At 39.5% G+C, this 23,421-nt stretch overlaps 1 protein-coding gene across 3 annotated transcripts; it reads right to left on the reverse strand.

Annotated features, from left to right (window-relative positions):
• Nucleotides 1-260: 260 nt before the first annotated feature.
• SPDL1 (spindle apparatus coiled-coil protein 1) lies at nucleotides 261-21,865 on the reverse strand. Of its 3 annotated transcripts, none has more exons than XM_030503659.2 (13): nucleotides 21,676-21,865; nucleotides 20,237-20,284; nucleotides 17,963-18,138; nucleotides 16,346-16,522; nucleotides 15,844-16,038; nucleotides 15,351-15,500; nucleotides 14,639-14,737; nucleotides 13,678-13,788; nucleotides 10,966-11,106; nucleotides 9,412-9,518; nucleotides 8,153-8,340; nucleotides 6,856-7,201; nucleotides 261-1,012 (listed from the first exon to the last, which is right to left on the reverse strand). In XM_030503659.2, exons 3-13 carry the CDS (start codon nucleotides 18,119-18,121, stop codon nucleotides 862-864), a joined length of 1,824 nt encoding a protein of 607 aa, XP_030359519.1. In that variant the 5' UTR covers nucleotides 18,122-18,138; nucleotides 20,237-20,284; nucleotides 21,676-21,865; the 3' UTR covers nucleotides 261-861. The 3 variants fall into 3 exon arrangements, with proteins under 3 accessions (XP_030359519.1, XP_030359518.1, XP_030359517.1); XM_030503658.1 differs by adding an exon at nucleotides 21,396-21,548 and having other exon boundaries at nucleotides 261-7,201; nucleotides 21,676-21,848; XM_030503657.2 differs by having other exon boundaries at nucleotides 261-7,201.
• Between the last annotated feature and the right edge of the window lie 1,556 nt (nucleotides 21,866-23,421).

Genomic DNA, 23,421 nt, shown 5'->3' on the forward strand with positions numbered 1-23,421 from the left:
ACATCCCAACAGTTGTCTTAGACAAAATGCATTCACAGATTCATCAGGCACATCTAGTGAGCAATTTCTCCAAAAGCTTCCTATGCGATTTCATGCAAGAAACCATAACATATTGACTTCCCCCCACCACAAACTAACAAACACCACCATGTTTCTACAGAAGATTACTTAACTCCAGACACAGTATCTGTAAGGTACATTTGTACATTATCTAGAAGTATTCTGGTGGTGGGAAACTCACAAATGCAATACAGACTACATTTTAGAAAGGAAGAGAAAGAAAGGTTTATTTCAAATATTGATACAGATACAAGAATTTATAGTTTCAAAAGAACACTGTCCCATAAAAATGCATAAAGAGATTCACATGCACCTTTGCAATCAGGTCAGTCTGAAAGTTGAACAATTACATATAAGGGGGAAAAACAAACCATTAAGAATTCTGAATCCAGGAGGGAAGAAATTCAGGAGCACATGGCTTAGCTGACTTTTGTATCAACACTGTCTAGTCTCTCTCGCTCAGGGCTGACCCCTGTCTTATGATATATTAGGAGACCTGTAGCCAGTACTTATCTTTCAGAATAGCACTGTGCTTCAAACAAGTAACAACTATCACATGTTTAGAGATTTAGCCAAGATTCAAGACACTGCATCACTTCAGGTGCCAGGGAACTATCAGATGCCCTCTGGGAAGTTAAGATATCAAAAGTGCAACTCTCATTAATGCCACCATACTCTTCACAGAGCAGGGCAGATCAATACTGAAGTTTGGAATCTGTACATGCATGTGTGACATAAGTTTATTCAGTATTTCCTGCTGAAGCAGGACTCGAAATTGTTGAGGTGCCTTCCAGAACTGTGTTATTGCTGAGCACACTGTGTTTCAGCAGTTGGCTTAGAAGATACATACAACGTTGTATATTTTTTCTTTTGCGTTTTCTTCTTGATCGTGATTTTATTTTCTTTTTCATCTTCTTTTTCCGTAGTTTCAAAGCTGGATTCAGCTGTTAACCTATAGGCAAAGCAATCATTCTAAATACATATTTTGTTAATAAAAAACAGGGCTAAGATAAGAGTTTCAAGCGAAGTCAACAAGCCAACTGGCATACAAGACCATCCATATGCTAAGAAAGAACAAGCAGTGCTTAAGAGTAAAACAAGACTAAAATAAAGCATTTTTATATCAGTCCTAGTAACAGCTCACCACTTTCAGCATCGCCTTTCCCTCCCATGCCCTTATCTGCTGAAATGTTTGGTAAAAAAAGGTTACAGAATGTGTTAACTGGTTGGGATCAGCCGTTAAACACCACAAACGCACAGTGTCTGTGCCATGCACATACAGGAAATCATTCACAAAAGCACAATTCCAAGAGAAAAGTCCCCGCAATGGAACACAAACGTGATGAAGTCAAACATTCTGCTTTCACACCACCAAATCAAGGACTACACTGAAAGCAATGTACTAGTTTCCCCCCAGTGCTGCATTACTCCTGCCTTTATCTTAATGCCCAAGTATTTGAAACTAAGTTGTAGGAAAACAATTATTTTCAGGTTCTAAATGACATCATTTGCCACTGACATGTTTTAATTCTGCTGTGACTGTAAAAGGGAACACAACTGCCACGCTGCTGTTATAGGCAAGGTAAAAAATGAGATTTAAACACCTGAGCACAATTAGGTGTTTTGATTACTTCAGAATTACTTCATAATCATGCAAATGTGTCATTAGAACAGATTGATGAATAATGGTATTCACTCAACCAAATCACCTACAACGAGTTGACTATCAGACACAATCCCACAGCCAAACAGATTATGGAAAATGAAGTTCCAAATGAAACATCACTTCACATACCAATGCAAATTCTATGCTAATCCATCACCACACCAGCAAAAGCAACTCTCTAGTGACTCTGTGGATTTCTAGTGATCTCAAGAGCCTCCAGTGAGCAACCTCCAGCAGTACAGCTGCTTTCAGTGATGGGTTTCCAAACAAGAGTAGCTGCTACGCAGCTGATGGAGATGTATTTGCAATAGAGAGATATACAGCTGAAGATGAGGACTATGAAAGGAGCCGTAACAAAGAAGTTTTGGGAAGTTTAACTACAGACTTGCCCCCCAGTCTATAATATATCAAACTATTATTATCCATTGCAAGCAATCTACGTATTATACATCAACAGACTGAAAAGAAGTTATGCTTCGCTGTGCATCCCCCTAGGCCAGCAGTGTTGCTCACCATTGCTCTGCAGTAAGTCCACACCTGTAATTCCAATGGGTAACCATTTTTGTCTATGGCTGGCTTTTCCCCAGCTGCTCTCCATTTTCGATGTGCTGCTGCTTGCATGTAGCCCAATAATCATGTGGTTACCACAAGAAGCAATTATTCAGAAAAGGAGAAAAAGTCTATTCTTGGTAATTGGTTCTGGTTAGTGTTTAGTCTGCAGTTCAGCCTATGCTTCCCTGGCAGCTGTTAACTAGGGATGGAGAGTTTGTTCCTGTGGTAGATGCTCTTCATTTGTCCCTCCCCTATGCTACCTTAAAACAACCTCTGGGCAAGGCCACCAGAAACAGTAGTCCAGCAGCCATAACTCCCAGAAAGAATTCCCTATAAAAATCCAGAACAAAGAAATAACTCAAACCAAAAAGCCAAATAAAAATTGAATTGACTTCAATTATGTTCTAAAGCAGCACAATTGGATTTATACAAAATACTCCTTTTCTACGTTATTAGGTAATTCTGTTAGTGTACAGTGTAAGAACTGCGGAAATCAAATTCACAGGAGAAACACAACAGTGTTTCATAGCAGTAAACAGCTGTTAGAATCTGTTCTTTGAAGAGAGAAAAGAACCATCTTTGTATGCTCCTAATGCACACCAGGATGGTTACGCAAGCCAGCAAACAGTGAGTTAACTTCCTCAGACTACAGCTACCCTAGTAAGTACCTGAAGTGATTTTATCAGAGGACTGACTCTGGCTCAGGAAGATGAAATGAGCTATTTCATGTTATAAGCTACACTTTAAAGTTTTGACAGCTTTTTTCTAAATCAGCAATCGTCATAATCTGCTTCACTTATGAAAACCTTAGTTTGCAGCAGTAAGTATTCAGAAATGCCTGAACATTCAAATCATTGAGCTCTAATGTGACAATGGACAATCCAAGCAAATAATTTTTCCTCTTTCATTCTTAGTATCTTATAGCATCCTGCAAATGCTTCAGGATGATTATTCTGCAGCCTGAGTAGTTGAGCCACACCTTACTTACCATACTGAATTAATTTTTGTTGAAAAGAACGTTTTATTACTGTGTGACAGACCATGTCTACAGGCTACTACATATCACAAGAAAAGGGACAAATGAGTGAGGTGACAGAGTTAACAGATTCTTAAGCGAAGAGCTGAGCATCACCTTCTGAAATTAGGTCTCATGGAGCTCAAAAATCAGCAAATTAATTCTTTTCTACCAACCTTTACGGTAACAAAGGAGCAGCAGCGATCAAGTGTTATGAACTCACTGCAACCCCCATTCCCCTTGTGCCACTTGGTAAGGAGGAGGTAGAAGTTGGGAATGAAGGAGTAAAGTTGAACCTGAAAAGAAGGGCTGGGGGCCAGGGGGGAGATAGTTGCCATTCTTTCTCACTGTCCCACTATTTGTAATTGGCGATGAACTCCCCAGCTATTCCCCAAGTCTGATTTGCCTATGACTAATTGATCCCTGTCTTGATCTCAACCCACAAGGTTTTTCCACCTTCTTTTCTCTCCCATCCTGTTGAAGAGAGGGAATGAGAGCAGCTGGGTGGGCAGCTGGCAGCAAGACAACATTAACCCACCACAACCAAGGCCAGCTCACAGCACTGACCACCCCTTAACAGCATTGGCATATTTCATCACGTGTTAGCACAGGGCAAGGGATGGATCAGAAAGGAGATATGACAGTTAAACACTCTCACTCAAAAAAGCCACTTGTGAAACTATGACATGATTCTATCAAGCTTTGACTTCACAGTAATGTAATGGGGGTTCCTTCTACCCATTCAAGGAAGATCAATTAGTGCCATCAGATGGAGCTTTACTTCCCAAGGATGAGCACCACGACTAAAACTCCAGAGAGTACTAGTTAACCACATCTCCTGCTGAGCCAAATGGCTACAGGCATTTGGATCATGTTCAAGTGAGGTGGGTTTGGTATATGTAATCCAACTAAATTTAAAAGAACAAATAAGCTTTTAGGCACACAAACCCTTCTTGAGATCAAACTAAAGCAGACAAGCTCAAATCTAAATGCAAACTAAATTGGGCAGCAAGGACTGGAATTTCCTATATCAGTGTCAAACATGAAGAAAAGCATTTCAACGCAGAAGTGTACCTTTTTACTGACCAGCTGGCCTAACAAAAGCTACTGCTGCCTATAACCTTTGCATTGTCTGAATTACAGTAGCAATTCACAATTAAAAATGACTTAAAATTTCAATCTTTAGTCTCAAGTAGTATGCTCTCAACATCCACATACCATAATCTAATCAGCATCACCTAATACATTATTCCAGTGTTTACTCGCTTTAAGTACACACATGCTCTGCAGATACAGACAGATGCTCTTAGTTCCAAGTTACCCAGCCTCATCTTACTCAATCACATCAGCAAAGAAGCAGCTTCAAACAAGGAAATCTGTCACCCATACCAGTACACACAGATCACTTCTGACCACTTTTTCATCACCCCCTCAGCAAAGACAACGAAGCTTTTCAAACAACCTTTCCTAGAAATGAAGTTTGCAATCCTTTCACAGTTACTATGATTTCTCACTGCCACATTTCATAGATCAGTGATGACAAAGCTAAGCTAATGGCTGCACAAAAACTACTCCACTTGCAAAAATACCCCTCACTGACCACAACAGCCTTTTCAGCTGGAGCATCGCAAGGTGAAACACTGACAATTGCCCACCATGCACACGCCAATTATTCTTTCCTCCCCAAAGTCTCCGTTTTCAGGTCCACATTCCTGCTCAAGTTGCCCGTATTTTTTGTGTCTTTGCATTTAGCTTGTATTCCTATCTAGGGCTTGGCCACATCCACCACAGAACACTCCAGGGATTTAGGTTTAGAAACCCAGCCTCTCAGATTTTACCAGGATTTCCTATTTCATAATAAATGATAATGATTCAGGGTTAAGTAAATCCTCAATCTTTTCACTAACTGGGGAGTTAGTAGATCATTAACATAAAAATATGAATGGAACCTTCTGCCTGGATTTGCTTTTCACAGCTTCATGCCGCTACTGAAAACAACTTAGAAGCTTATATGGTGTTATGTGGCTTTTTTTTTTTTCCTGTTGTGTCAGTGATTTTACTTTTTAAATCTATTGATTTATATTTTGTTTCTTATTGAGCCAACAGCAATGGGTGCAAGATTAGAACCCTCTCTCTGAGCTGACTTCACCTTCCTCTTGTACTTTTCCCACTCGCTCTGCTTTCAAACATCAACTCCACAAAATACTTTCCTCACCCCCTCCCTCTGGTAGGTTTCCCCTTCACTTCACATAAACTGTTTCCAACAACTTCCTTTGGCAAACACTGGATTTTCCTTTCCAAAAGAAACGGGAGGAAATCGGTTAAACTCTTCACACCCTGGTTACATGAAATCTGTTCCTTGATGTGTACAGAACACTGGCAAAACACAAGACCATCATTAAACTATCTAGCCTTCCCTCTCAACTTGCACCCCCCACATTTGACCTTTCTGATCTTTCCTCCTCGGTAAGTCCCCACATATTTTGACACTGCTACTTAAAGTGCCAATTCTGACATATTCTTTCCAGACTGTTTCAGAACATTGTACTTTAAAACTGGTTACTTTAAAACTGTTCACTGCATCCAATGCAACCTTCAATAACTGATTTGAAAGTCAAAATATCAATCCAGTTACAGTTGAATGCCACTGATTGGGGCGTACCATACAGATTCCCACGTTATGCCTTCCTCTATCTCTGAAGCTGCTGTCATTCTAGAGACAAACTATTTTTACTAGCAGACATTAGCAAGTTGTAAGCTCAAAGTATCTAAATTATCCCAGATTTCCCCCCCTCCAAACACTCAAACACATGTTTACAAAGATTATAAGTATGAACAGAATACAAAAGCATCAGCTGAAAAAGAGAAAAGAGATGAGCATTCCTTTTACCAAGGTAAAAAAGTTTGAGCTAATTATTATTCTAAGTTACTTCATATATCAAAAAGTAACTGAAATTCTCAGTTCAGGGGGAAAACTTGATCTTAATTTACCAGTTGTGTTTCTAGTTTTCATGCATGCAGATTATGGAAGTCATTTGTCTGACAAAAAGCATCATAAATTGTCTGTTTGCTCATACAAATTCTGCTCATCTAATTCAGATTAATAATTACTTAAATAATTCCTGGGTTTTAGCTAAATCTGGTAGTTGATGAGGGCTGAAATTCAGTCAAACTGAAGCATGATACCTATTGCCTTTATTACTTTGATATGTAACAGGCATGTGGTAGCTCTGAAGGGACCAAGAAAACAGAAGAGCTATTTCTGATGTTAGAGCAAACGGGGCACGCTGTCATGCTACATGCACACCTTCAGCATTCTCAAGCAGTGCAAAAGTTATTTCAAAGATTGTTACAGTTTCAAGAGTCTCTTTTATTAGTCATCATCTTAGTCTTTCTTAAAGGTATCAAGAGGTTCAACGCAGGCAGCCGGAGCTGAGGAATTACACTGCATGCAACACTGAGGAAATAGATAAAGAAGTGGATAGCATAGTTCACGCAGCGAAAGAAAAGAGATGCAGGTCTGTGCTGATTGCCTTGACCATAGACAGAAGCCGACACTGACCTGGGGGCAGCTGAAGTCAAGGAATTGCTTCCACTTCTGCTACATGAAGTAAAGGCATCATGATTCTTATCTTCAATTTTAACTCTTTTTCTTTCTCTTTCAGGTTCAACTACTTTCTGCATTACTTGAAGAGCCATATTCATTGGCACTGCTTCAGGAGCGTGGTTTTTTGGAGAAGCACCACTTTGCTTCAAGTTCTTAGAAGTCATCTTTATGTCTTCCTTACTTGGCGACTGCATAAGAGCAGCTTCTTTTACTGAAGTATTTTTGCTGTCCAAGTATTCACAAGTATTGTCCACTGGAATCTTCTCCCTCCTCTTTTTAGTTTTAGCACCTTTAAGTAATTCTAAGAAAAAAGGAATATATTTTTCATACACAGGTGAAGCTGGAGTTAACTTGCCCACCAATATGTTCAGAATAAAGCTAATAAAGAACATTTTACATGACTAAAGACCTTGGAATAATTCTTAATAGACAACTCGCATTCCTTAAAGACTGTCCTTGATCTAACCTGTTAGAGTAAGTAAGCATCCCAGTAGACAGTAGGCTGAAAGAGAGACAAAACTCTTTCTCCCCATTCACTCCACCTTTTTAACCAAGCCTTTCAACTAGTTGATCTGAACTATGTGAGAATACTCTATTATGTTATTTCCATTTTGGAGGCTGCTGAGGTAAGCTTCCACAACTAGGTTTTCAAAATTAAATCCTTTGGGCATGGACAAGTACCAAATGCAATTCACCACTCTGGTTCCCCATTCATCCACCTCCACAGGCTGTAACTCCCTTGTTTCTGCACGTACCCAGCTATCAGCTGGTTTTTGAGTGAGCCTCTGATGTCAGAACTTAATCCACATTAACTTGAGCTACTAAGCGGTTTTTCCTCCGAATGCTTTGCACAAAGCTCCTTTCAGCTGCCTGCATTCAGAAAGCCAACACTTCTCATCAACAGACAGATACTGCTACTTTGATGAAAAGCATCTCCTGAGAATCTGTTCCCACCTACTTGACTGTGGTTATCTAGCTACGCTCTGTAAAACTGCTGAACACTCTTAATACGTACTCTTTTGTCTCCCAATATCAGTGTTTGTATACATACTGACATAAGGTCCTCGAGAAAGATAGGTCTTTACTATTTCATTTCAGCAGGTTTTGGAGCAGGTTATTATCAGAGAGGCAGCCTTTTAAATATTAGTTCATATCTGAACTAACCCAGTGTTTCCTGTTTAATGTCATTCACCTTGTAAAGGTTGAGAAGACCAGAGATTTCATTTTTCCCATACAGAAAAGTAGTATTTACCTTCAGGTTCATATTTCATTTTTAGCTCATCCAGCATAACTCGCAAGTTCATATTCTCACTCTGACAAGTTTGCAAATGCCTCTCATTTGCAAAGAGTTTCCTTTCAACTTCCAGAACCCTTTGGCTCTCGTGCAGAGCTTTCATCCTCTGCAAAGATAGTTCATTTTTCAAGGTTTCCGTTTCCTTGCTGGGGTAGGAGGAAAATGATACAGTTATGCAGGTTTTTAGTAAAGTAGTAGAGACAAAGTCAACTAAGCATTCAGCGCATAAAATTTGGGATTATACTCTAGCAGGAAATGCTAGAGACCTCTTCCAATACAATGAAAGTTTTCACTTGAACTTCACATAGAACAGTGAGTTTAGTTACCAGAGATAAAACTCATGTTAAAAACAAAGCTGTATGCTGGCTTAAGAAACGTTCCCTAACCTAGAAACTCACTCTTTCACTGGGGCTTTTCTAGTATAAGTTTTCTGTGTATAAATTACTATAATTACTCCTGTAACTGACAATACAAACTTTACACAGAGGTGTTACTCCAAATGTCCAACACAAAACCAGTTATGTTAATACTCAGTGGATGTCCTTGCCTCTGTTTCGGAGGCCATTAACTTCCATATCATAAGCACTGAATCAGCATTCCTTGGCAATTCCAAAATACTTGGGTCATGCCAGTTTCTCATAACAGCACCACAGTGAGGGAACGGACTTATCAGGAAATTCCCGCAGCAGATCATGGCCTCCTGCTGCATGTGCAATACTTCCATCTGAGGGCTTAAAAACAGTCCTGAAGACTATGGACTTTCTAATTGATAGATATGGAATTCGCTAGCCAAAGAACACAACTAAAGAGTCCAATAAAACATTTCAAGTGTTATTATGTCTCTTTTTAGCAGAGAAATACATACATACAGCCTGTAGTCTTGAAGAAGCTTAATTCAGTTCCCTTACAGATTATTTTATTTAATTCTCAATTATCTTGTATCTAGGAGCATTAACAACAATTCTAGAAGGCAACAAGAATTAAAAGTAGTTCTGCTGCTATCTTTTGCAACAATAACTAAAACCAAAACAACTCACAGTCCCACAACAAAGATAGAATGGTTCCACAGCATTAGAGAATAAGAAAATGAGTATATTTACACATATAGTCAGTGGATTACATACAAATAGTAATAAAAAAAGGGAGAATAAAACCAAGTGGCTAGAAGATAACCAGACTACAAGCAATATCTAGGCCTCAGACCATTAAGTACTTACTTTGAGTTGTCAAGTTTCATTTGCAGTAAATCCACATAGTAACCATCTTCAGACTCCCCTCCTTTTGAGCTACTAGCTCTGGATTCTTCCATATTCTCATACAAAGTCTGATAAAGAAAAAAATATCAGGTTGTCAAATAGGGACTTTTCAGAAGCACTTTAAGTCCTGAGGTGACAGTTTCCATGTATTTCTATGGAGAAGCCTCATCATAGAGGCATTTCAACATACAAGAGAGCTCAGTTGCTCCAAGTACTTCCTCATTGGTTACAAATGTCAGATAGCACTGAAACTGACAGTTCTCTCTCATTCACTCAAAGAGAAATACAAAAAGCAAGTTAGCCCAACCCCAGAAGGTTTTCAAGTAGCACTGAAGAACAGTTATCTTCCTTTTTACTAGAAAATACAGGCCATTTAGTTAATCTGCAGGGATTTTGTTTCAGTCTTTATTTCTAGGCTTCAGCAGCTGGACCCCAAAGGAACACAATGGTCAAACCCTCAAAATCAATTACATCTTTTAAACAAGAGAGTTGGTTCATAGTAAAGATGCCATAAACACAATAAACTTCCCATAAAACACAGCAGTAACATGTGACATTCTGGGCGGGTTGTTTTGTGGGTTTTTTTTGAACAAGCAGTACTCACGATTTAATACTACCAGTACTTTAAATGGTTAATTAATCAATTATTTAATTTCCTGACACGACTTATCTATGGCACAGAGATAAAAAAATACTCATCAAGCTTATACATGACAGAAGTGATAAAGCAATTGAGCCATCTAATTGCTTACTGAAATGGGTTAAGCCTAGCTTTTCGCCACCCTGGTTAAATGCAGAACAGAGGATGCATAGGCCAATACAGCTAAGTTTCATGCCAGAGCTGTGATAAGAAATGGCCAAACCAGTCCATATGTATGTAAGAAAGCTATAGGTTTTAACTCCGCATACACACAAACCTCAGTAACATAGTGCATACAGGTGGTGTTATAATATTTTGGAAGGTGAAAAATACAATAATGTGCTACCAACTTGCATAAGAGGACTGAAGAAACTGCTTTAAAGGATGATGAAGCAACTCAGTTTTTCTAGGGAAGGGCATACTTCAACTGCAAAGTTGAGATGCATGAAAAAAATAAACATCTAAGAAATCCAATATAGCTGAGAAACTAAAAAGGAGTAAAGCCAAAGAACACACAGTCAAAGGGTGAAAGGGTTGTGTCTTCTAAGAGAAAAATCAGATGTTACCTCAGTGACCTTTGCCACATAATTGAATTGAATTTAAACTACAAGTAACTATGTAAAATACAAAGTTGCTACACACAGGAACCCAGAAAGATTGTTTTCCAAACCAGGGACTAGGTGGTATAGAATTTCCTGCTTCACTGTGCTTCAGAAGTGTATGTTCTCCAGCTGTGAGATGGAACTTTGGTCAAATAAAGTCGTTTGGATCCTTTTCAAACCTGAGCATGGACTTCAAACAGTTTTCATAATTCTCCTTATTCTCATGCTTTAGCTTCTGATTATGAATTTTCCACTTAATTACAGACCACATACCTTAAATTTTTCTAGCTGTCTCACTTTCAGAAGCAGATCTTCTATCTCACCATTCTTCTGTTCTAACATTGACTGCAAGCGTTCCAGCTGCTCAAATTCTGCCTTAGAGCCTTTCAGCTGGAGCAGTGTAGCCATTTGCAGCTAGGAAAAACGGAAAACAAAATCTTTACAACAAATACTGGGTTAAGTGACTGAAAACCTCAGCCTCTTACCCAGAAGAATTAGGGTACTGAAGCCTTGTAATTTTAATCCTGAATAATAGTCTTCACAACTACCACCTTAGGTTGACACTAGAAATCTTTAGGACAGCTGAAAACTTACAGAACAGAGTAGCCCTGAAGTGCCACATTCTTCCGCATATTACTAAAGAACCTATAAGTATTCTGTCAAGGACACACACAACATTTCACCAAACTCCAGTCCAGGCTGTTTATCAGAGCTAAAATGCATCTGTTGAGAACGCTTTACTTGGGAAAACACACTCTAGTTCATCAATGAGTTTAAAACCCTTTTTTTTGCAGTCACCCTGATTCAGGGGTATAGATAACATTAAGCTTGCCTTCTGTAATACCAATCCAAGAATTTTAGCTGTTCCTTTAGTGAAGCGCACCCTTCCAAGCCAGGCAACACCCTCTCTCATTACAAAAGGAGAAGTTTATCAATGAGTCTTGCATTTATAGCAGATTTTTCTGATGCCATTAACAATATCATCATAGTACAAGGGCATTAATGCATTCAGTTCAAAGTGATACCTCAGATGTTCAAACATGTGGAGAAACAATATGAAATGCAGTAACAGAAAGACTTAGCAGGGAGTTAGTGATAACTGTAGCACTTTTCCCAGTCCAGTCAGTATGGATAAAGTACCACTGTAGTACAGTTGGAGAAATCACAGGGAAAGGATCAACTCAAACAAATTCAGGCTACAGATTAACAGAGAAAGACAGAGAAGAGTATTTACCCTACAGAATCTCCTATATCGAGTCACGGAGACCAATGATTCTGTACACCAACTAGAGCTAAAGAAAGATTGAGCCACCTCCTCCTCATGGCTCCTACAGGACATAAAGGGAGGCAGACTTTATCCCCCACTAGCTGACTAAAGCTATGCTTACATTTCCCAAGCCTGCAGACATTAACCTATTCCCCTTCTGCTTACAAGCCCACTTGCTAACTGGCAGAACTGCAGACTGCAGTTGATCTACATAAAAACAAAGAACAGAAACTGGAAGGGATACCGTGGGTTGTGGAAAAAACACCAGACATGGTAAAACTTTCCCAATAGCACTGCCTACAATCTGTTCAGGAGTCAGATCTTCAGAAGCCATCAGCAAATACCAGTCAGGCATTCTGACAACTACAGCTGCAACAACAGTTAACTACACCATGGGAATCAGCTGCTGAATGAAGAGATCAGTTAACTACAGATTGAGCTTTAACATACAGCATCATAACGCAGCACAAAGCAGAGAGGATCCTAACAGGGATCTAAGGTACAAGGTTAAGCAAAACAGCTGCCCTGACAAACTGCCTGTCTCCAGGTGTTGGCACTGCAAGAAACTGAATACAAATTGAAATTCCAAATAAAATCATTGAGTAGTAGAACAGAGACAGCAATTTGCCTCAGTTCTTGGTGAAAATCTTCAGTATTAGGAATTTTTTTTTTATACCATTCAATCAGTATGACTGACCTCACCTCATGTTACAAGGAGAATATGAAGAAACAGATCCTATTCAATCACTTCACTCCCTCAAGTATTTAGCTCTAAAGGTCAGATTTTAGTGAAAGACAATTCCTTTCCTGCATCAGCAGTTGTTGGGTTTTTTTGTTTCAATTATTTTCCACCTACTTCTCCTCACAAGCCAGGTAACACAGACTTACTATCTTCAGCATTACTCCTTATCATCACTATTGATATTTAAACACTCTCCTCTAACTGCATGATGAAGAATTTGATCAAATGAAAGGATCTACACTTGTGCTGGAAAAATCACAAGACCAACATGAAAACAGTTGGCAGTTTTGCAGCATCCCCTTCACATTATCTTGTAAATTAGCTTCTGCTAACTAGTTCTCAACAGTATTAACCAACAGGCTCACATCGTATGGGAGTATAGTCTAAATTAAATAGTTAAGACATAAGTTATTACTTTTTCTTGCACTACAAATAGAGGAAAAGCAAGAAAAACATGGGCAAACAAAACAAGAAAGCAACCTGGGACAAGGGGAACAGAACAGTGTAATCAGAGGACAGGGTACAAGCCATTCTCCTTATGTTCATTCCTGGCAACCATAGTTAATCCACAAATAAACCATTCATGTAGTACAAGAATTAGACTTAAAAAAAAAAAAAAAACCAACACAAAAAAACACAAACAAAAAAAGAAAAAACCACAACAGCAATTTTCAAGACTAATTGAATGCTGGTTTGAATGACAGGAGTTGTGGTTTACTCCAAAGTAAGCAAACACAGTGCCTTCAGTATAACGTGAAGTTCCAGGATAAAGTAGTGACACTAGTAGCAATAGAAAAATGCTGATGTACCATAGAAGTCAAATAGCACAATGACATCTCACTTATTTTTTCTCCCATTTCCCTCCCCCAGACTACTGTATCATACTTAAAAGATAACCAAAGCCCCAGGCTGCGCACTGAAGCAGTGCCTTGTCAGATACCAAGGAAACCCTGCAGTATTGCAGTAATGGTCATACCTTCATTCTTTGCAACTGTTCTCTAGTGAATGCATGCTGCTTTTGTAGGGACTGATATTTTACTTTCACACTGATCAGTTGTCGTTCCATTTCTGCCCTACGGTCCTCCACCTACAGAACATTGTCAACAGTTATTACTATGAAAATGATAACACTTGTTGTCATGTGGATGATGAGTTTTACAAGGGGGTGATACCTAGCAATCCATGTTGGTTCTGCAAATAGTGCTTTCCCAGCAAGTGTACTTGAAATGATGCACTACTGTCAATACCTCTGAGATAAAAGTGAGCAGACAGTGCTGGGGCAGCTGAAGCCCAAGCAGTAAAGTGCAACAGATTTTTCTTTTGATATCCAAGTAACATTGCATATGCTTCAGTGTTGCTGTAGAATAGTTTTGTCCACTGGCATCAGAATAAAAAAAAATATGAACTGTGTACTAATTTCACCCATTCCCTGGGTGCTGCCAGAAAACAAAATAACTCCCTATGCATTTAACAGCAGCTGAACTCCTATTCATAGAACTAATTCAAAAATTCTCCCAAACATGCAAACATCCAGCCATCTTCAGCATGTTTTTAAAAGACAGCATTTATCAGCATCTTGTTATATTTCACATAATATCTTCTACACTAAAGAACAGTTACCAGCTGAACAAAGCTACTAAGAGCTAAAAGCTGCAGGCAGAATTGTCAGTCCCATCTTCTATCTTGACAGCAAGGTAACTTTAAGTTATTCCATTAAGTTTATTAACTCCTCAAATTCAGAGCATGCATAAGAATTGTTTTCAGTAGGTCAGTGCCTAGACAGTTCAACAGTGAAGTAATATTTGAGGATCAGAGATTCCTGCTGGCCAGATCAGGTACAAATACTTGAATATTTTCAATGTAATATAAGAAATAAAACTTATGAAATATTTCTTTTCTCCTCTGTATATTCTTGGGTATCTGTGGAATAATTGTACCTCAGCAAAGAGAGAATTGCCTTTTCTTGTAGGGTCCAAAGACTGCTGCACTGCATGATCCAGCTGAACCTGAAGCTCCTGATTAGCTTCGCGAGCTTTCTAGATTAAAGCAAAGAGGGTATTAGCCATTTAAGCATCTGATATACTGCATGTATGAATTTAATCAGATGGGTTTACCTCTTTCATTTCCTATACCTTTAGCACAGATTATATTGTACTGCAGTAGTTAACTGCGCATACAGTTCTAGTTAGTAAGAGACAATCAATTTTGCTTCATTATAAGGCTTAATATTCCACTTGTTCTTCAGGACCAGAGCACAACTAAATCCATTAAAGGAAAACTTTGACATTTATCAACCGAACTAATGGTATTGAGACTATTAGCCTTGCTGTGTTATTTTGTCACAAATCCTCTACTACCCAGTACAAAATTTTCCAAGACATTCAGTAGAAACTTGAAATAAAAATGAGAATTCTATCAGTGACCTGTGAGAAGGTCCCATTATGAGGCAGAATTCTGCCATGCAAGGATCTCCATACACAGCCTTCCACAAAAGAAAGCCAACAGAAAGAGTATTTAGCAAGAGGCAATACCAAAGATGATGAGCCAATATCCTCCCCCCTCCAAACTCATGCTTCACTAAAAAGTTAACAGCACAACTTGTGCCATTTAGGGATCATCTACGACTGTTGAATAACAGGAAGAGAATACCTCTAATGCATTACAGTAAGAAACAACTTCTTTTTCCCTCTCTTCTTTCTCTCCCTGTAGACGCTCCAGCTGATTACGTAGGTTACTGTTTATGAGTTCTAGCTGTTCTTTACTGTACTGTAGTTCATTCAGCTTTTCTTCAACACTGGTCTAAACAAAAGAAAAACAAACAAAAAAAAAAAGGCAAAAAAAACCACACCAAACCCCAAAAAGTATAAAATAAACCATTTTTAAAACAATATGAGGAAAAGCAGGACTATGTGAACCAAATAGGCTTGTCAGTAGCCATTACTTTTAATACAAAGTATTATCTTGAAGAGGTTGTATTAAAATATAGTTAGTAAGGCCATTTTGTTCAGTACCCATTGTCTGAATAGTTAGCCAGTCACAAGGTAGCAACAATCACAAAGTAGTGAAAATTGAGAAGGGCAAAAGCACAGGATTTTATCTTCCATTAGCCTACACTGCTGATAATGAAGTACTAGTCACTCACCTTCACGCTTTCTAATTCAGTGAGTTCTAGCTGAAGATTGAGCATTTCTGAAGACATGGTCTCATGTACACGCTGAGACATGATATGTAATTCTTCTGACTTGGCAGCAATTATTTCCTTCTGATGCTCCACTTTGTGCCTCAGTTGTTTCTCTGAGAGTCGCGTTTCATCTAGTTCCGCTTTCAGGTTCTCCAACTTAAAGACAATTCATAACTAAGTAGTACCATTTTATAATAAACTCTAAAAACACACAATGCTTTTGACTGTTCTAATCACAGAAAGTGTCTTAGAAATACAATTTAAGAGCAAACTCTTTAAAATAAGTATGAAATTTATTGCAATTAACAATGTGACTATGCAGATGTTTGCTAAAAAACAACCAAGCAAGCTCCTACACATCATAGGTATACGAGTTATTTTAGTTAAACACATTCTTTAAAATGTTAAACACATTCTTTAAAATGCTATTAGCAACATTTTAGCTGTATATTAGTTGGCAAACCTTGTTTTTAAGGTCACTGATTTCTTGTCCATAGACTCTGGCAAGCTGTTCTTTCTGTTTATCCAGTTGCATGTTTTGCTGTTGCTTAAGGGAATCACATTCAAAACTCAAGCTTTCCAACATTCGATTCTTGAGTTCAATTTCTCTCTGGAGAGAGTATTTCTCTTGTTCAAATTCCTGAAAGAAATAACAGACTAATAAAGCTAGATGCAATATTTATAAATGTTCAGGGAGCAATTTACTCAATATAGGCTCAGCACCAAGACACTAAATGCCTTAAACTTGTAGCTCACTCAACCTTAAGTCCCAAATAGGGAATCGTCAGACCCATGTTTTAAGAAAACCAAAAACTGCTCTGAAATGTTATGACTTATTTGATTGTGTAACACTCTCTTCTTCATGGAAACCGTGTATCTCTTTGCACCCACCACTAAGGCTGTGGGCATCTTTTCTACAACTGGAACAAACGTAGTGAGAGCTTAAGGTGTGCTTCCTACCACTATGGAACACAATTATGTTACAACTTGTTACAGTCCATCAAGTGTTCCCCTACTGCACAAGGCTTCAGGGATTCATCTTCACATAATTCATCTAAATTGTCTACTGATTTTAAATAAATCCCACAGACTACACAGACTTTTACAGAAGAGCACACAGATTTTTCTGAAAGTCCCTTGTGCCTACTGTTAAAACTTGTGTTCACAGTAACTACTTTGGCTCCCAGATTTCAAAGAGGAGAACCACAGATTCAAAAGTTCAAAGGAATCTGTTGGATACCCATGGTTCCCACACAAGACGCTGTTCCACTGCATGAAAGCAGACAATTCCTTCCACCTGCCCTTGGAATTTAAGTTACCAATTGATCTAGTTCAGCCAAGCTTTGCTCATAATTTTGCTCCAGCCTATAACAGGATCACAGCGTACGGATGCAGCTTCTCAACACACTAGCTACCATAGGAGGCTGTCAGCAGAAAAGGGTGATCCTGCCCTGCTTCCTCATCACTTGTGCTTTGCAGCTGCAAACAAACATCAAAATGAACATGCTTATAAGAAGTGGAAGAGATTTTCCTGATTGGAATTTTCTTTAACAATTACTATGAAGAATAAGGTTGACTAAGTAATACGTCTATATTTCAACACTATACTACTCTTTTCTGAGCTGTAAAGAAAGTCTTAATAAAATCAGAATCCCTCAGTATTTAGAATATTTGAAAACCCCACTACAGAAGAATTCAATACTACAGTCTTGCTGCCAGCATTCCTTTTACAGCTTTAAGTGATACAAAGCTTACAGGGAGAGCGTAACATGAATTAATTGCTAAACATACCCAAACCACGTACTTTAAGACAAATTTAATGTAGCACTTCATTTTACATTCCTACATGGTAGCGAACACTTGATGCACAGTTAGCTATGAAACCCTGTCCCAGTTAGATAAAATTATGCTGAATATCTTCAGAGAAGAGATGAAAAGCCCTCTCTACAAATATTTACACTAAAAAGGCTTATTAAAATTAATCTAGACTCTAAAAGGCATTTAAAACACCTGTGACATTCAGAAAAGAGTCAAAACAAAGTTCTTGACTACTTTTTCTACTCAAAGTTTAAAACATCACCTCAGTTTTTTCAGTCAATTCGCGACGTGTTTCATCCAACTGATTTTGAACTTCACTTTGAGACTCCAATAAATGTAAGCCATATTGTGCTGCCTTTCTTCGCTCATTCTCTGCTTCCTTGAGTTGGTGTTTAAGGCTTAGAATGGTCTCTGTCTCCATTTTTCTTCCTTTTTTTACTTCAACATAGCAAATGCAAAAGGATTAAAAAATACACTGCAGTAAGTGACAGCAGTTAATCTGAAAGAAGTGATTGGATTTCCTTTCTTAATCAGGATACAAGGATGTATTTTTGCATTAAGACACACACACACACACAAAAAAGACAGCTATGAACAAACACTCCCATGAACAGTAAGGTAATAGCTATTTCTTCAATAAACTTGGTTAACACCTGACTATGTCTTAACTAATAGCATGCAACAAAACAACTCCTGTGTACCAGACAATGTTCCTAGCCCACCGGAACCAGAGTTAATGTTTTATACAGCTATCTTGCCATGTATAGAATCATAGAATAGTTAGGGTTGGAAAGGACCTTAAGATCATCTAGTTCCAACCCCCCTGCCACGGGCAGGGACACCTCGCACTAAACCATGCCACCCAAGGCTCTGTCCAACCTGGCCTTGAACACTGCCAGGGATGGAGCATTCACAACTTCCTTGGGCAACCTGTTCCAGTGCCTCACCACCCTCACAGTAAAGAACTTCTTCCTTATATCTAATCTAAACTTCCCCTGTGTAAGTTTGAACCCATTACCCCTTGTCCTACCACTACAGTTCCTAATGAATATAAAAGAGGAGGTTAGGAAATAACATTGAAAATACACTTCTATGCATATGGCTGACGATATTTCCTGCGGTATTAGAAATAAACCCACAATTAAGTATAGCATTTCTTGTGTACACAAATAACACCTAAGATCCATTTAGGCAGCTGTATGAGGATAGTTTACTCCTAGTAACATTATGTGGGATATAGAAAGGGATAAAGATGAAGAGTCAAAAACAGAAACCCTGGTAAAAGATACGGAATTTTAATACATTTACTTATTTGTTTATAGTGCTTAATGGAGTCTTCCATGTCTTTACACCTAAGGTAACCTGCTGCAGGTAACCTACTTGTTAATTGCCACCTCTATCATGTTTCAGAAAATTCATCCCTTTTATTCTTGTATCATAACAGAAGACACCAGTAAAGGTGAATTTTGCAAAAATTAGTCAAAATAAATCCAAACAAGCAACTTTAAAAAATAAAACTCAAATTAACACCATAAGCTTATATGACTGCTTGCTCCCAAATCTACTAAACCAGCACACTGCAAACAAATCCTATTAAGACAGAAAACACTAAGCAACTCAGTCTTCTGAACAACATAATCCAAGAGTTCTCTCAAAGCATGCAGCACCAATGATATACAAATAAAGAACATCCCTGCAGTTTAATTTTTCAAAGCCAAGGTTCATAATTTTTTATATAATGCAAAGATTAACGTAATTCTTCATTGAAGGTCATATTCTGTGCTTTTTCTTCTTACATAAAGAATTTAGTTGTTGCCATTTCTCACCGGCATATATATTATTCTTATGTATGTCAGCAAGATGCTGGTATTGAAAGAGCAAATTTCACAGCTCAATACATAAGAGTATTTTTAAGAATCATTATTGTAATGTACAGCCTTCACTTTTATTTTTGCTATCTTTCATTCAACATGGGTAACTCTTACTGGTTACCTAGCTTCCTATAAACAAAAGCAATTTTAATACGCAGGAGTACATCAAGCCAACACTGTGCTAATTCTTTTCTGAGCTACAAGATAGAAATTATCAAATTCCGGTTTACTCATTTTCCACCACTTGTTGCTGTTATCCAAGTTTAACACAAACAGACTTTATCCAGCCAGGCTCCGAAACGAGTTTTTCACATCTAACCACTGCAAAGCTTGAAATACTACTTTTGCACATTTATGCTAAAGTAAGCCACTGGAAAGACAGGAATTTTGCATACCTATAACTAAGAATAAAAAATATTATTACTACCGCAAGGCCAGGTACAATTCAATAATGAAACATTTAACAGTAAAATCTATCAATCCAAGCATATAGGTAACCACTCCAGGCACGCATTCACATTAGTAAAAAGGATGAATTAATCCTATTCACTTCATTAACAGAATTTTTAAAATAGCTTTATTTTCCGAAAAAACAACAGTATAGAGGCAACGTAGCCATTTGATTGCTTCTAGCTTACTAAACTCAAGTAACATTTTTAACTCACCTTCAGAAGTCCATTTAAGTCTTTCTTGACCTTATTCTTGTACTCCACCTTTAGAAATAAGAAAAAAAAAAAAAAAAAAAAATCAACTGTTGTCTAGTCCAGATGAGTACAAGCTGCCATTACAGCACAGTCCTCTCAGCACAGGCTTAATGCCTGTGGCTGTCTCATGAAAATGCAGATCACAAGCTAAAATCCCACAGAAATGCAAATCTTATTCAAATTGGAGTTGAGGCAGCTGACAGATAGCTTAGAAACAGGCAGAGCAGGCAATGCTGGCAAACGATAGCTGCTCTGCAATTGGCCTGTGGGGCAAGTAAACAGACTACACCCTGGGTCACCTCGTAGCACACGACATTTTTAAGGGTTATTTGGGGATTTTTGTCTTGCTCCCTCCTACTTCTTCTGTCTCTTTTACATGCTCTCTGCACATTACAACGTCTTTGAGCTCTTCATAAATCATTTACTGAGAGATCTCATAAAAAGAGAACTGAGGCTTTAATTTCATAGTTGAAGTTTAAAACATCAAGGGTGCCTTCAGAGCATAGACATCCTCAACTTTTCATTGTCAATTCTGGATGAAAATAAACAAATCCCGGTAGCTTTGTTCATAAGGCTGTATTATTATATAGGGAAGTAATTACCTGTAATTTAATCTTATATATGAGGTTAAGTACACTAACTTGAAAAGAATGTTTTTAAAAGGCAGCAAGATGAGCAGGTAGGAGGGGACATAATAGAAATCAGTCTTGGTTTATTCTACCAGGAGTTAGAAGAGTTTCTCACTTTTACCTAATTATCTTCAAACATTTTATGATGGTTTCTGTATTGAGGGCTCCGGTCCTTGATTATTCAACCATTTAAGTACTCATTGATAAAAATAATGGGGTAAGAGATACAAAGGCACTATTCTGGCACGCCAACTTCCTTCTCTCACTAACTGCTCTTGTAGTTAACTGCTATTCCCAGGGGTCACACCTAACGGCTCTCTCTGTCCTGATCTGCTCACAAGTACCTATGCAGTTTTCTGACCGCTAACATCATCAGCAAGTTCCTTTCCCATAAGGCAGGTATTCCCATTGCACTCCAGCTACTTGAACACGTCCAATTCTTCACCTCCCAAACCACACACACCAAATGAAACGTTCTCAGGGCTCCTCACCTCCCACAAACCCGCTCCCGGGCGGGCAAGTCCTACACCGACTGCAGCGAGGGGCCGGCCAGCCCCGGCACGTCCCCTCAGCACCTCACACACCCGAGCAGCGGCTTACGGCCGGTTCCGGTAGGAAGAGCCTCCTCTGCCCATATCGTAACTCTACGGGAAAAAACGGCAGAGGAGGAGTGCGCCCAACCCGGGGCCGCAAGACACGAACCAGCCTTCCTCCCCCCGCCCCGGAGCAACAGGGGAAGGCACACGCAGCGGGACTCGGCGAAGGACGGACCTGCAGGCCGCAGGTCTCAGACGATGCAGCGCGGAAAGAGGAGCGGGAAGGAGACAGGAGCACACGGCGGCCCCACCACCGCAGAGCGCCCTGGGGCGAACAAGGGACGGAGGCAGAAGCGAGCCCCGCCGCGCACAGACTCAACCCGCCGCCCGCCGCTGCTCCCGCCGTTCAAACTCGGCCCCGCCCCAAATCTCGCGAGAGCTGCTGCTGCCGCCACCGCCCGTCTGCGCCTCCTCCGCTCAGCTCCACCTCGGCGCGTGCGCGGTGCTGCCGCCCGCCGGGTGCAGCCGCGCGTGCGCGGGGCGGGAGCGGTCCTGTGAGGAGCGGGAGGTGCCGCTCTGTTCCTCTAGAGTGTGTCGCATAGGAGCCGCTCCTCCAAGCTTGGTGTGGTGTGGGCAGGTGAGGTCGGTAGGGAAGGGCGTTAGCGCAGAAACCACGGGACGTATTTGAAAGGAAAGAGAAGGCAGCGAAGTTAGCAGCCCAGCTGTAGGTGACCGGCCGTAGCTGCTCAAGAACGCAGGAGACTGGAGGTGCAGAGGATGTGCCTGGCTTTAGAGCCGCAGGCAGTGCCACCTCACTCAAAAGGAAACACGCAGAGTAAGTGATGAAAGGCAAAGTGTACATAGTGCTACGTGTTATCTGGGAAACCTGCAAAGCAGAGGATCAGTCTGCTCCTCCTGCGCAATATTCCGTAGGAGAAGCTTTGATTCTGGTAGTAGAGTGGCATAAGTGTGGCTTACCCCACAGCCCACTGTCCTCAACAGGCGCTGCTGAGGCCGCCTGCCCCTGAGGAATGTTGCCGTCTTATTGACCCAGACCTTTCTCTGGAGCCTGTAGAGGTTAACATCCAAACTGTAAGAGCTACACAAGTTACAGTGCTTGTAGCACACCTGTCAGCCAAACAATTAACTTCCTGTTTTTTCTCCTTGGCTTGCTCTAGTTTCTACTCATCTTTGCTTCCTGCATCAGGGAGGGGTTTCATAGTGTCCAGAGCTCACAGATTTTCTAAGCCGCTGAAGATCTCAGTAATATCCACAAAGATGAACAAAATTAGTTAGCTGGAGCCTTTCACTATGCCGTTCTGATGGTTGAGATCCCAAGCACAGCTATCTTATGTGCCATTTTCTCTGCCCCAAAAGAGAACCTGAGTAATTTTTACCTTTCAAGCAGTGGTTAAATTTTTAGTCTGTTCTGCAAAATTCATATATTTATTGCACTTTCTCTAACCACGTCAGCAAGTGTGGAACGTTTATTCTCATGTTTAATGCGACATTCCTAATAAAAGCCATTGCATAGAAGGCAAATTCTGCCTTTAATGAAAAACGCTTCCATTAATGCAAGGTTAAATTCAAGCAACAGGCTTTCAGTAGATGCAAGTATAACGACCCTATTTGGAGCAACCAGGACAGAAATAGATGTCTTAAGATAAAAAGGGCTTGGAAAACAAGCACATAGTGTAAAATTCTACAAAGGAAGCCAGTAAAACTACTACAACTGTCAAAATGATACTACTTCTGCCCTTCTGTCAAAATGGGAGTTTAGCTTTTGTAAACAGAAATGGGTTTAAACGTTAGAGACTTGTCTAAACTGGCAAAAATGCCAAGTTGATTAAAACAGGATTAGGAAACAAGAGAATCCTGTTCTAATCCTGATTCTGTTGCATTCACCATGTGATTAACCACTCCAAATACCCACGGCTAAACACCCTTGTTTTACAACAAGGTTAACAGTGACTTATTTAAC

This window comes from Strigops habroptila, chromosome 12 (genome assembly GCF_004027225.2).
Source record: "Strigops habroptila isolate Jane chromosome 12, bStrHab1.2.pri, whole genome shotgun sequence".
Classification (NCBI taxonomy): Eukaryota; Metazoa; Chordata; class Aves; order Psittaciformes; family Psittacidae; genus Strigops; species Strigops habroptila.

Bases quoted from the DNA above. Each gene is read 5' to 3' on its own strand.
- SPDL1 (XM_030503657.2), bottom strand. From the start codon at position 18,121: ATGGAGACAGAGACCATTCTAAGCCTTAAACACCAACTCAAGGAAGCA. The intron at 15,501-15,843 runs GTGAGTGACTAG...TCTTTTGTTTAG, and splicing joins CTGAATTAGAAAGCGTGAAG to ACCAGTGTTGAAGAAAAGCT. The intron at 11,107-13,677 runs GTATGACCATTA...CGTTTTTCCTAG, and splicing joins AACAGTTGCAAAGAATGAAG to CTGCAAATGGCTACACTGCT.